A 12,724-nucleotide genomic window follows, 5' to 3' on the forward strand; every position below is an offset into this window, starting at 1 on the left:
CCCAGAGCTGTGGAGCTTTTGGAAGACTGGGGAGACTGGGACAGCCTGGGCAGGAAAACAGCTCTCTTCAAATGAATGCTGTTGAGGGCCACAGAAACCTCATCAGTTTAGTGAAGCATCCAGACGTGATGTTATCTGTTACCTGAGAAGTCACTGCGCCTTAGGAAGTTCTTAACCAGCTCAGACTCTTCAGGTGTGTCCAACAGAGAAGAGTTTATACTGGAGAGCTGTAGGGGAAGGCTGTGAGAGGAGGATGTGTGTCCTGGACCCTAGTTTGGGAAATGGTGGTTGATCTGCCTGTGCTGCCTCTTGCTGCTCTCCCCAAGAGTGTAGGCTGAGGGTTCCTGCCTCTGTATGATACAGGTATAATAGACCATAGCTCTCTGCACAGCTTGTTGTCATGTCCTTCTCACCCCCAGTTCTCTTTGAGTATGTCCTGACTACGTGTGCCCTCTGGATTTGATTAACCATGCTTATTTTTCATGTGGTCTCATTTTTTTAACATGGTTGTATTTCAAGATGAAACAGCTGCTGCCTTACATTGAAAAAACTGACTGGATTTCAGGGGCACAGAAATAATTCTTGTAGATGGCAAGTTAGTTAATTGCTTTAGATTCCTTAGGGATGAATGGAGTTCAGCTGTGGAATGGCAAGGTATGACTTCTTCATAATAAAGAATGAATCATAGCCTCCTCCAGGTATTGCATATTGAATATTATCCATAGTCTACCTTTACATAAGCGAGTGTCCCCAGCACACGAGTGCTGCTGGTATACAGAATACGAGATTTCTTTCTTTACTACATGGTGATAAAGTTCCTGATGTTGATGCATTTGGGGTTTCTTAAAAGTATTTTGGTTCTTTGCTTTCAAACAACACATTTTTGCAGTACTAATGAACAGAGAAAGGTAGGTTATTAAAAATGATAGCATATTAAAGACCTTCATGCATAGCAGTGGTAGCTGTACCCAAGAGACCGTGTCACTTTGTGTAGCTGCTGGCTTCTGAAGTTTGGCAAATCAAAGCCTCTGATTTTTTCAGTATCTTTTCACATATGATTTCAAAATTCAGCAAGAGAAACCAAACAGTCCCTTCAAATGTAACATGAGAAATGGGGGGCAGAACTAGAAATTCTCTACGTAATCCCTAATGGGAAGTGATACAAGTACATTTGGGCTTGAAGCTCAATAATCTAGCCAGTGATAACCAGATTTTCTAAGCTGTCCTTTTATTAAACATGCATAAATAGCATTGTTTCTGAAAATATTTAGGTAGAGCTATCTAAGAATGGAAAACTTCTCTTTCAGTCTTTTTACTTTCCTGTCCATCACTTAATCTCAGCATCATCTGATGAGGATTTTTCCCTGCACATATCCTGTCATGCATTGTTTTAACACAGCTGTATGGCTCCTGCTGGAAAGGATGGCTCTAGTTCTTTTTTTTTCTAAGGCGAACTCCAGCAAAAGGACAAAGCTTATGAACTGCTGGCATTGACTTGCATAGAAAAGGGACAGTATTTTAAATTAGTGTAGGAATCATCAGAATCAAGGGAATAATTCGCAGTAATTTTTTCCCCAGTGGCATGTTAGATCATAGATAGCCTTATTTTGCCTTTTAACTCACTTCGAATTTATCAGATGGTTCTTAAATGGTTTCAGTTGTCCATTTACCCAGGGCCAGGTTTGCTTTGCTTTGGTTTGATTTTTTGCAATGAGAAGTGAGTCATTCAGCTTTTTTTCCCTTGTTAACAAACCACGAAGAAAAGGACAAGGGAAACCTGCATTTGCCATGATTGATAGGGTTTTAAAAACTATTTATAAGGCAGGTCTGTGTGACCTCAGTGCACATAAGAGGAAGCAGATTCTCAGCAGCAAGAGCTACCAAGTCTCCTGTCAACCGTAAAAGGTGCAAACTGAGCACAGGCCGTAAGTCTTGTTTTTCCCCTAACACAAATCTCCTGTGTCTGCTCTTCTGGGGAGGGACCTACAGATGTCAGAAGTTGTTCTCTCACTGGTCACCCAGAATTTTAGCCTGACTACAGTGATTTACATTTATGCAGTAGTTAGTATTATCTATAATAGGCCTGAGATCCCCAATTTCTCTGAAGCTGATAGCTGAGAAGGAATCACAGATCATTCCTTACTGGGTATGTGGGATGTATTTTAAAAAATAAATAAGTGATTACAGTCTGATCTGTAACTACATTCACCAATGGAAAATACTGAATATTGATGAGTTCTGTAATCTAAAAGTGAAAGATCTAATGACAAACGAAGGGCTAGAAGTTAAACCCAAATTCAGTTTCTAAGAGAAGAGTTAATTAACCATTAAAACAAACTCTCAAGGGCAGGAATAGATTCTTCACTTCTTAAAGTCTGCAGGTTGTAATTCGGTAACTCTGGAAATTCTGCTTTAGTACATAAAGGGCTCAATGCAGAAATAACTCAATTAGATTTTATGGTTCATATTATGTAGGAGATAGACCAAAAGACCTAGTAGTCCCTTTTGGCCTTTAGATGTACAAGTCTGTGTCAGTCGTGGCTTGCAATGAAAAGTCCAATTTCTCATCTCCCTCCTTATCTGTTCAGCTAACTCAGTAGTTATGAAGCATTACCTTGTGCTTTTTTAAAGATTTTACCAGAAGAGGATGACTATGGGTTTGACATAGAAGAAAAGAACAAAGCAATTGTGGTGAAGTCAGTTCGCCGTGGGTCTTCTGCAGAGGTAAGACCTGAAATTTATTACTATTTTGGGTTTGGTACCCAAGAATATTTCAATGCTTCAAAAAGGTACAAAACCATCCTGTGAAAGTCTGATTTAATAATAGCTAATAGAAAATAGGGTGTCTTCTACAATTTCTGTGGTAATAAACTGTTTCTGTAAACTGCCAAGTGATTTGGCATATCAGGGTGACTTGCTGAGTGTTTTTCGTAAGTGACAGGACGACAGCAGTATGGGTGTGATGGTCACATACCTCAGGTTCATTAAGAACTTAAATTTGAGGAGAGAGACTAACAGTCTTTAATCTTAGGCACACACTGTCTAATCTTTCTTAGGCTGGTGAGTTACATCCCAGCAGAGCAGCAGATTTTTATTTGAAAGCTGCTAGTTTGTGGGGTTTAATATGGGACTTTGTACCTCATACACGCATGGATTTGCTATGATTGTGTCTGCAGATAGGTATCCTGTATGCACCAGCACTAAGTTACAAATATAAAGATGTCACCCCCAGGTAGAATGGTTGCAGGTATGCAAAGATTTTAACTAATTACACATACGTTATAAGTGCAGGAGCTACGTTGGGAATATCAGGCCTAGAACATAATGATTTCAGAAATGTATATAGTAATTATTACTTTATAATAAACTTATCCAAGTAAGTAAATGCAATTAGCAGGAATATTTCCATTGAATTATAAACCAAAGTTTTTCAAATTCTATCTTAACTTAAAATCTTTATTGCTAGAGTAAGCACTTAAAGCAGTTTTTTATCACTGCTTTAGAACAGGTTACATATGTGACTAGGTATAGATTGGGTCTGCATGGCTGAAAAAGATATCCTTGGCTCCCTGTACCTAAGCTGTAAGTTGTGGGAAGTCACACTTCCGTATCTCACAGGTCATCACAGCCAGTTATAGTCCTCTATTCTTTAGCCTGTCCATGCACCCACCCCCTTTTAATAGTCTCCTATTAAAAAAAACTATAGCAAAGGAGTACAAAGATGCACCCATTGCAAAGTCAGATGTATCTGTGGAGTGACGTATTTATTCAGATGTTGGTGAAATCTCTTTGTTACCTGTAAATGCAGAAAACTTTAGGGTGACTGACAAAGGATTTAATGAACCAATGTTTTATGTACAGTATTCCATATGACAGTAATCCTAGAAACAGCCGTAAGTAGAGAACTGTTGAACCTTGGAGCTTGAGTGTTCAGAGGTGCTGCCGGTGATCCCAGGTTTTCTGTGGTTTTGTTCCATTGCAGATGGCTGGCCTGCAGACAGGAAGAAAAATTTATTCCGTCAATGAGGACTTGATATTCCTACGCCCATTTTCAGAAGTGGAAACCATCCTGAACCAGTCCTTCAGCTCCCGAAGGCCACTTAGGCTTCTGGTAGCCACCAAATCAAAAGAGTAAGTGCCAAGATGGGCAGAAAGAGAAGATGGAACTAGAAACATCAGTTACAAAATAGCTCTTCTACAGCTGATAGTGAAAACTCTGTGAACGTTTTCCTGTGCAGAAGCTGCTCAAGAAGAAAACAGATGACATGAATGAAAGATTGTTTTTAATGATGAGCTTTGTGCTTCTAGAAGAGGTTGGGATGTATTTTCTGTTGTATTTGCTGTTAACTTCTGGCTTCCTTGTGCTCAAACAGAACTGAAGCACAAGGATTATCATTATGTCTCAGGTGTGAAGCTTCTCAGACGAAAAGCAATTTCTATGCCATTAAAGCTTGGCTTATTTTTGGATGACTCTAATGATATCAACCCTTACAGTTTTTCAGTCCATTATCTTAAAATAAGGCTTTGACCTGTTAATCACTTGAGCATTATTAGATTCTATAATCCCAGAATTTGCCATAGAATTGAATGTCTCAATCAGCACTTGATGCTGAATTCTAGTCCAGAAGGTCTTGTCCAGTCTATTTTTATTTTTTTAATGGAAGAGATGCTCAGCTGGTGTAAGTCAGCACAGCTGCCCTGAAATTTCTGTCTAGAAATGGAAGTGCATATAAATAGCACAGAAAGTCTCTGTCCTGTGTACTCACAGAATTAATACATTTGGAAGTGCCAAATTTTAATTAACAAAGAGAATCTCCCATCTGCCTTGGGGAACAACGATGGAGCTGGATGATTTCTTCAGGTCTATTTATTTGTTACTTATTTGTAAACTATGTGGGTGCTTTATTTAACCACAGACACAGTTGTGAATGCTGGGAAAAGATGCTGTTAGAGCTGCCCAGAGCTCTGGCAGCCTAACTGAAAATGCTGCATTCTTTTCTCCTTTATTTACCTGTAGGATTATTAAAATCCCAGATTGTCCTGAAGCACTTTGCTTTCAGATACGGGGAGCAGCACCACCATATGTTCATGCGGTAGGAAGAGGTAAGTGGAAAGGCTGTCATACAGTTAAGCTTGGAGTACAGCTAAATCTATACAGATGTCTATATAGAATCATAGAATCATAGATTAGTTAGGGTTGGAAAGGACCTTAAGATCATCTAGTTCCAACCCCCCTGCTGTGGGCAGGGACACCTTACGCTAAATCATATTACCCAAGGCCTCGTCCAGCCTGGTCTTGAACGCTGCCAGGGATGGAGCATTCACAACCTCCCTGGGCAACCTGTTTCAGTGCCTCACCACCCTAACAGGAAAGAATTTCCTTCTTATATCCAGCCTAAACTTCCCCTGTTTAAGTTTGAACCCGTTACCCCTTGTCCTATCACTACAGTCACTAATGAAGAGTCCCTCTCCAGCATCCCTATAGGCCCCCTTCAGATACTGGAAGGCTGCTATGAGGTCTCCACGCAGCCTTCTCTTCTCCAGGCTGAACAGCCCCAACTTTCTCAGCCTGTCTTCATACGGGAGGTGCTCCAGCCCCCTGATCATCCTTGTGGCCTCCTCTGGACTTGTTCCAACAGTTCCATGTCCTTTTTGTGTTGAGGACACGAGAACTGCACACAATGCTCCAGGTGAGGTCTCACAAGAGCAGAGTAGAGGGGCAGGATCACCTCCTTCGACCTGCTGGTCACGCTCCTTTTGATGCAGCCCAGGATACGGTTGCTTTCTGGGCTGTGAGTGCACACTGAAGCCAGCTCATGTTCATTTTCTCATCCACCAACACCCCCAAGTCCTTCTCCGCAGGGCTGCTCTCAATCTCTTCTCTGCCCAACCTGTAGCTGTGCCTGGGATTGCTCCAACCCAGGTGTAGGACCTTGCACTTGGCATGGTTAAACTTCATGAGGTTGGCATCAGCCCGCCTCACAAGCGTGTTGAGGTCCCTCTGGATGGCATTCCTTCCCTCCAGCGTATCAACCGAACCACACAGCTTGGTGTCATCGGCAAACTTGCTGAGGGCGCACTCAATCCCACTGTCCATGTCAGCGACAAAGATGTTGAACAAGACCGGTCCCAACACCGACCCCTGAGGGACACCACTCGTTACTGGTCTCCAGCCGGACATTGAGCCATTGACCACAGCTCTTTGCATGTGGCCATCCAGCCAGTTCTTTATCCACTGAGTGGTCCATCCATCAAATTGATGTCTCTCCAATTTAGAGACAAGGATGTCGTGTGGGACAGTGTCAAACGCTTTGCACAAGTCCAGGTAGATGACTTCTACTTCTCTACCCCTGTCCATCAGTTCTGTAGCCCCATCATAGAAGGCCACCAAATTGGTCAGGCAGGATTTCCCCTTAGTGAAGCCATGCTGGCTGTCACCAGCCACCTTGTTGTTTTCATGTGCCTTAGCATGCCTTCCAGGAGAATCTGCTCCAAGATTTTGCCAGGCACAGAGGTGACACTGACTGGTCTGTAGCTCCCCGGGTCATCCATTTTCCCCTTCTTGAAAATGGGGGTTATATTCCCCTTTTCCCAGTCATCGGCAACTTCACCTGACTGCCATGATTTCTCAAATATGATGGCCAGTGTCTTAGCAACTTCATTCACCAGCTCCTTCAGGACCCGCGGATGGATCTCATCAGGTCCCACGGACTTGTGCACATTCAGATTTTTAAGATGGTCTCAAACCAGTTCCTCTCCTACAGCGGGCCTAGGGTCTTCATTCTCACAGTCCCTGCATCTGCCTTCCAGGACTTGGGTGCTGTGGTCAGAGCCTTTGCCAGTGAAGACCGAGGCAAAGAAGTCATTCAGAACCTCAGCCTTCTCCAAATCCTGTGTAGGCAGTTCTGAGAGCTTCCTGAGGGGGCCTACGTTCTCCCTAGTCTTTTTTATTTGCTATGTACCTGTAGAATCCCTTCCTGTTATCTTTAATACCTCTAGCTAAGTTTAATTCTAACTGGGCCTTAGCTTTCCTAACCTGGTCCCTAGCTTCCCGGACAACATCCCTGTACTCTTCCCATGCCACTGTCCTTGCTTTCACTTATTATAAGCCTCTCTTTTCCTTCTAATTTTCCTCAGCAGCTCCTTATCGACCCAAGGAGGTCTCCTGGCCCTCCTGCTGCACTTCCTTCTGGTTGGGATGCAACACTCCTGAGCTTGCAGTAGGTGATCCTTGAATATCAGCCAACATTCTTGGGCCCCCCTGCCCTCTAGGGCTATATCCCATGGAACCTTCGTAAGCAGGTTCCTGAAGAGGCCAAAGTCTGCTTTTTGAAGTCCAGGGCAGTGAGCTTGCTGCACGCTCTTCTCACTGTCCTGAGGATCTCAAATTCGAGCATCTCGTGATCGCTGCATCCAGGGCTGCCCTTCCCTGTTGGTGAGCACGAGGTCAAGCATGGCACCTCTCCTTGTCGGCTCCTCTGTTACTTGCAGAAGGAAAGTTGTCTTCCACACAATCGAGGAACCTCCTGGATTGCTTGTGCCAGGCCGTACCGTCCTTCCAACAGATGTCAGGGTGGTTGAAGTCACCCATGAGAACAAGGGCCTGCAAGCGTGAGGCTTTTCCTATCTGTCTATGGAGTGCTTCATCCGCAGGTTCTCCTTGATCAGGTGGCCTGTAACAGATCCCCACAGTAATGTCTCCCATAGCTATATTTCCTTTAACCCTGACCCACAAACTCTCTGTGGACTGCTCACCTGTCCCCAGACAGAGTTCCATACTCATATCAAAGTGTGTGTGTGTGTATGTATGTATCTCAATCAAGACAGATCCAGGTTTCATTGTCAAACTTGTTCTAAAGTTCTGATAATTTAATGCCTGTAAAGACAAGGGGAGCCCCTGTCACAGGGAAGGACTGCACTCATATAAAACCACAGAACAGCAGATTCCTGCCTCAAAGTTCTTATAATCGAAATACAGTGTAAGAGAATGGTATCATTATTATGAGCTGAGTGTTGGGTCACTAATCCCATCAACACAAAACTAGGCATAACTTAATTCTACAGTAGAAGAAACTTGGTGATTCTGCAATCCACAGTAGTGTGGAAAGACTCTTGGGAAAGCATTATCACTTGAGCTCCTTCAAGCTGGAAACATGCTGAGTGAACGTAACCTTGTTTCTTCTAAGACTACTAAGGTACAACTTTACAGCCCCAGGGAATGACAATGTAAAACTGAGGTGGCTAAGAAAAAGTGGAGGTGTAATGATGCTTCCTCAGTGGTTTTGCTTGTGGTCAGGGAGAGTTTGGATCACTGTAGCTCTGAATATGCTGTGGGATCATCAGGTTGGTAGATAGATCATGTTTCTTAGTGGACATCAAAATATAGTACAATAAAAGACTTCAAGACTGTTACCTTTACATTGGCTTATACTGCTGTAAGTTACCAGTGTAAGGTAGAGGGGAACTGCTTTCCTCAGTCTTTTGAAAAGGACAAAACAGTTTGACTGAGATATTTGGTACTTCTGTAACTGAAATGTGAACTGAGCTACAAATAAAGCACAGCTCTTACCTTTATTTTCAGCAGATGTACATTATATGACCTTTCAGACACTTCCTTTCTTCAGAACAAATACATACATCTAGATGCGTGCAGTTAGTAAACAGGCAGCAGGCAACCCAGCTGCAAGAAATGATGTTCCCAGGGCAACATATTTATTACACTTTTTCATACCAGCACCTCTAACTACTTTTTACAAGCTGAAGAGTGCAAACTGGAAGCACCAGCTGGAAAGATTCTCCTTGTTCAGGATTTTGCTGGCAAAAGAAAAACTGCATTTGGAATAAACTTGTAGGAATTTTAAATGATGGTGCCTTAATAAAATTAATCACCTTAACTGTAGATCTCAAGGAGAGATCGATTTAGGCCTGAGTCTTGTACACATGAGTCTGGACTAAATCCTTTGAAGTTGGTTATTGCACTCTGGACATACTCTAGCTTTATGTATATCATAGGGTTTTTTCGTAGACCATGGCAAATTCCATAATGTGCAAGTGTTCTGTATCTTTCAAGTGCAAAAGCTGAAAGAAATACAACTGTCTGCGTTTAAACAAGACTTCAGTTAATCATAAGGCTAGAAGAGCCATATAAGAATTCCAAATTATTTTTCACAGGAATTTCAATTTCTATCATGAAACCATTTAGATCTAGGAGGTCTCTATTTTGCCCAGCACTACTGAAAATACAAAGGTGCATGGTATTTTCCTTATACAGCAAAGCTCTCAGAGTAAGTACGTAGCAGCAAAAGCATGGCAGCATCCAGCTAGCTCTTCTTACTCTCTTAACCAAAAACCTTTCGCAGACCTTCCTGTTTTCCCTTCTACAGTCAAATGGTTTTACTGTCTAACTCCTGTCCTGTTGATTTTTCAGGCTCTGAGGCTGCAGCTGTAGGTCTTCATCCAGGGCAGTGTATTTTGAAAGTTAATGGGAATAATGCAACACATGGAAATTATATGGAGGTTCTGGAGCACTTCACAGCCTACAGGACCAGACAACAGGAAGCACTGGTATGAGTACAAAACCTCAAAGGAAGTACACGAATTCCTGCCCTTCTTCTGTCCTCCCATTCTTCTGTGATTTTATGCTCACTAAATATGCAGAAAAACAATGTATGTGTGTCTCTCTTGACTTACTCCCAGGCTAAGGTCCTGGTGTAACCGAGGGAGCTGATTACAGTTGCCTGTAGGTGCAAAACATCTACAAATAGTACGTATGCCAATTCATGCACTGCATACAGTACTAGATATTATTAACTATTGCTAAACTAGAAGTTCATCCAGATATTGGTCTAGATTTTATATTCTCTGAAGTTCAGAGGAAAGCTGGGGAAATCTTTGATATTTCAGCCAACTTAGAAGATATAAAATCAGTATCTTTTGTACACCAAACATATAGAGATTGGGGATTTTTACTGAAGTCATAGCTGAAGCCTGTGTCTCTTGAAAGGGATTATACCAGTGGGTGTACAGAACACATGAAGATGCTGAAGAGGACAGAGTTCAGCAAGCGGCATCAACTGCGTATCTGAATGGCAGTCATCCTGGCTCCAGCAAAGAAGATTCATCACTGGAAGGAGGTGCAGAATTGGATCCCCTTCAAAACAGCCAACAGGAATCAGGTAAAGATTCTCCTGGGGGAAGGAAACCTAGGGATGATTCAGAAGCTTCAGGAAGGAAAACCGCAGTAGAAATACAAAGTGTGATTATTATTGTAGGATATCTTTTGTCTTAGTAAAGCTTTGTCATAGAATGAGGTCTGCCAGAGGAAGTACTCTTGGGCTGCAGTTTGTTCAGGAGAATTAAAAACTGACATACATAGAAATAATACCCCTGTGTCTCTGATTCCACAAGAGAGTTTCTCATGTGAAAAGGCTCAGCATTTTTAGAATCATTTGGTAGCCCCTGCAAACCAGGAATATAATTTCATGTTTTAAGATGAAAGATTTTAAGTCACTTTGATCTGGAGCAAGTTTTCAGAGCATGTTACCACTGTATCAGCAAAGGGTGCGAGTGTATTTCCTCACACTTAGAAAAGTGTAACTCATAAAAACCATCGCTTTACTTTCATGTTGAGAGCTGATTTGGAAAAGTAGATGTTAGGAGAGAATACTGACGGCAGATTTCATCCAAGGGACCAAGCCTGGATTCTCTGAATGCCACTGGCAACTCCTCCAGGAACAGATGCACATCTGTGCGGATCCTGTCTAAGGTCAAGTGAGCCTGGTAATCCAGTGGTCAAACAGGGCAGCTCCGCAGCGGAACTGCTGGATCAGTGCCCTGTAGAGGCATGTGAGCAATTCTCTGGCAAATCTCAATCTACTATAACTTGCATCTGTTCTCTGGTGACAACAGCATTGCTGTGTGTAGAAAATGTTTTTTCCTCACCCCACCCCTGCCCTGCCATCCCACATTGTCTCTGCTGCTCTAAAACTATCTGGAGCATTTCCCAATATTGGACAGAAAAGTGGCAGTCTTCAGAGGGTCATGACAAACAAGACCCTGAGGTTCACATACTTCACTGTCCTCTGAAAGCTTCTGCTGGACTCTGTGTGTCTGAATGGTGAACAAAACTATAAGCAGTGTCCTGTGTGTGGACGTGTGCACGCACACATGGAAGAACATCAGAATGCGTGGACTGGAGCATGTGGATTCTCTGTCACTGTCTTCAGTAGTGGCCAACAGCAAATGCCTTCCTCCAGGATATCCTCCCAGCCTCTAGCAGCATTATTTAGTTCAGAGACTCCTGGATCCAAAGGTTGTGTCTGTGTGTCTTTGCATTTAATGATACCTCCCAACAGGTTTCCCTTCCCTATTCATGCCTGTGCTCAGATGTGCTCTCAGGTGCCTCTAATGACTTATTTTGGTTCCAGCCCAGTCACCACAGACCATCAGCTCTCCACTGGTGATTGGTGAAGAAACACCTCTCATCAGCCTGACTGTGGATAACACCCACCTGGAGCATGGGGTGGTGTATGAATATGTCAGCAGTGCAGGAATCAAATCCTTTGTCCTGGAGAAAATTGTGGAACCAAAAGGTTGCTTCAATCTCACTGCAAAGGTACTGGGAAATAAACATACATGGCCAGCTTCATTCCTAAACAGAACAGGGAAGCCAATAATGCAGGCATTTCTCTGGTCTTGGCTTGGCTTTTCAGATGAGGTAGCACTTGGGCTTCTCAACTCTGTGCTTAGTTTTCATCATTAGAATGCACCAAGTTATAATAGCTTGTTTGTATGAGCAAGTCAGCAACTGCTTCCATTCAGCTGTTGAGGTAGAGGGAGGGGAGCCATCAGCTCAAGATTAATATTTTCAGGCAAGCATCAGCTTTACCTTGGAAGAAAATCAAGAAGGTTTTTCCCCATCAGATAGGCTGGATGGGTCGCTGAAGGGATCGAGTAGAACTGCTGCTATTGTAAAGCAGCAGTGCACTTAGTATTTTGGTCATCTGTGACAGTAACGAGCTAATAGTAACTGTTTCTGTCACATCCCAGTAACGTTACTGTTCTGTCCCATGACAGTACCAGGGTAGGTAACCTTGACAGTGGATATTTTGATCCACTTGAATTAGTCTAAAAACTTTTGAGGAGTGTTTTATGACTCTGGGATTAGCCATGACGGTGGTTCTCAGGCGCTCATAAAGGCAGCTTGTTCTGAAGGCAGCTTTATTCAGCCATGACAGCATGGGGGCTTTGCCACTTACTCAGCTGTATTTTCCCTCGCTGTCAAGTCTCGTATCACTGACATCCTGTCTTTTTGTTCAGATTTTAGAGGCCTTTGCTGCAGAGGACAATCACTTCGTAAAGAATTGCAAAAGACTCATATCCCTGAGCAGCGCGGTGGCCACCATGCCCCAGTATGAATTCCGGCAAATCTGTGACACTAAGCTGGAAAGCATTAGCAGGAGGCTCACCAACTACCAAGAGGTACAACACTGCTGGTTATTAGTGAAGCCTCAAGATAGTACTTACTCTATTGTGATAACTTGGTCTTAGTGTTCTTTATTAATGAATCTCAACTGCTAGAGGTAGGTGTCCTAGAGGCATGAAAACAGTTGTTGAAATTGCAAGTTTTGAGGAAAAAAAAAAATCACTCCTTCCAGCTTGTCAGTGTGGCTTATATTTGCACGTTCATTTCCAACATATCAGTGAATAAATATGACAACAGAAT

General features: G+C 42.8%; 1 protein-coding gene and 1 long non-coding RNA gene across 4 annotated transcripts in view; one reads left to right on the plus strand and one right to left on the minus strand.

Annotated features, from left to right (window-relative positions):
• The window catches only part of PREX1 (phosphatidylinositol-3,4,5-trisphosphate dependent Rac exchange factor 1), a 150,843-nt gene that overhangs the window by 118,668 nt on the left and 19,451 nt on the right, over nucleotides 1-12,724 (plus strand). For all 3 annotated transcript variants that reach the window (XM_062642368.1, XM_062642369.1, XM_062642367.1), the window contains exons 17-23: nucleotides 2,632-2,724; nucleotides 3,983-4,131; nucleotides 5,018-5,103; nucleotides 9,428-9,564; nucleotides 10,004-10,175; nucleotides 11,427-11,614; nucleotides 12,319-12,480. In XM_062642368.1, the coding sequence (XP_062498352.1) occupies nucleotides 2,632-2,724; nucleotides 3,983-4,131; nucleotides 5,018-5,103; nucleotides 9,428-9,564; nucleotides 10,004-10,175; nucleotides 11,427-11,614; nucleotides 12,319-12,480 (987 nt within the window). The remainder of the gene's footprint in view (nucleotides 1-2,631; nucleotides 2,725-3,982; nucleotides 4,132-5,017; nucleotides 5,104-9,427; nucleotides 9,565-10,003; nucleotides 10,176-11,426; nucleotides 11,615-12,318; nucleotides 12,481-12,724) is intronic.
• LOC134175924 (uncharacterized) overlaps nucleotides 3,747-12,724 on the minus strand; it is a 94,060-nt gene continuing 85,082 nt past the window's right edge. Inside the window, exon 4 of the long non-coding RNA XR_009969198.1 lies at nucleotides 3,747-3,991. This is a non-coding gene — a long non-coding RNA (uncharacterized LOC134175924). The remainder of the gene's footprint in view (nucleotides 3,992-12,724) is intronic.

The sequence above is a fragment of the Pezoporus occidentalis genome, unplaced genomic scaffold, assembly GCF_034315485.1.
Source record: "Pezoporus occidentalis ecotype Australia unplaced genomic scaffold, CSIRO_AGI_Poc_V1 ctg70, whole genome shotgun sequence".
NCBI lineage: Eukaryota > Metazoa > Chordata > Aves > Psittaciformes > Psittacidae > Pezoporus > Pezoporus occidentalis.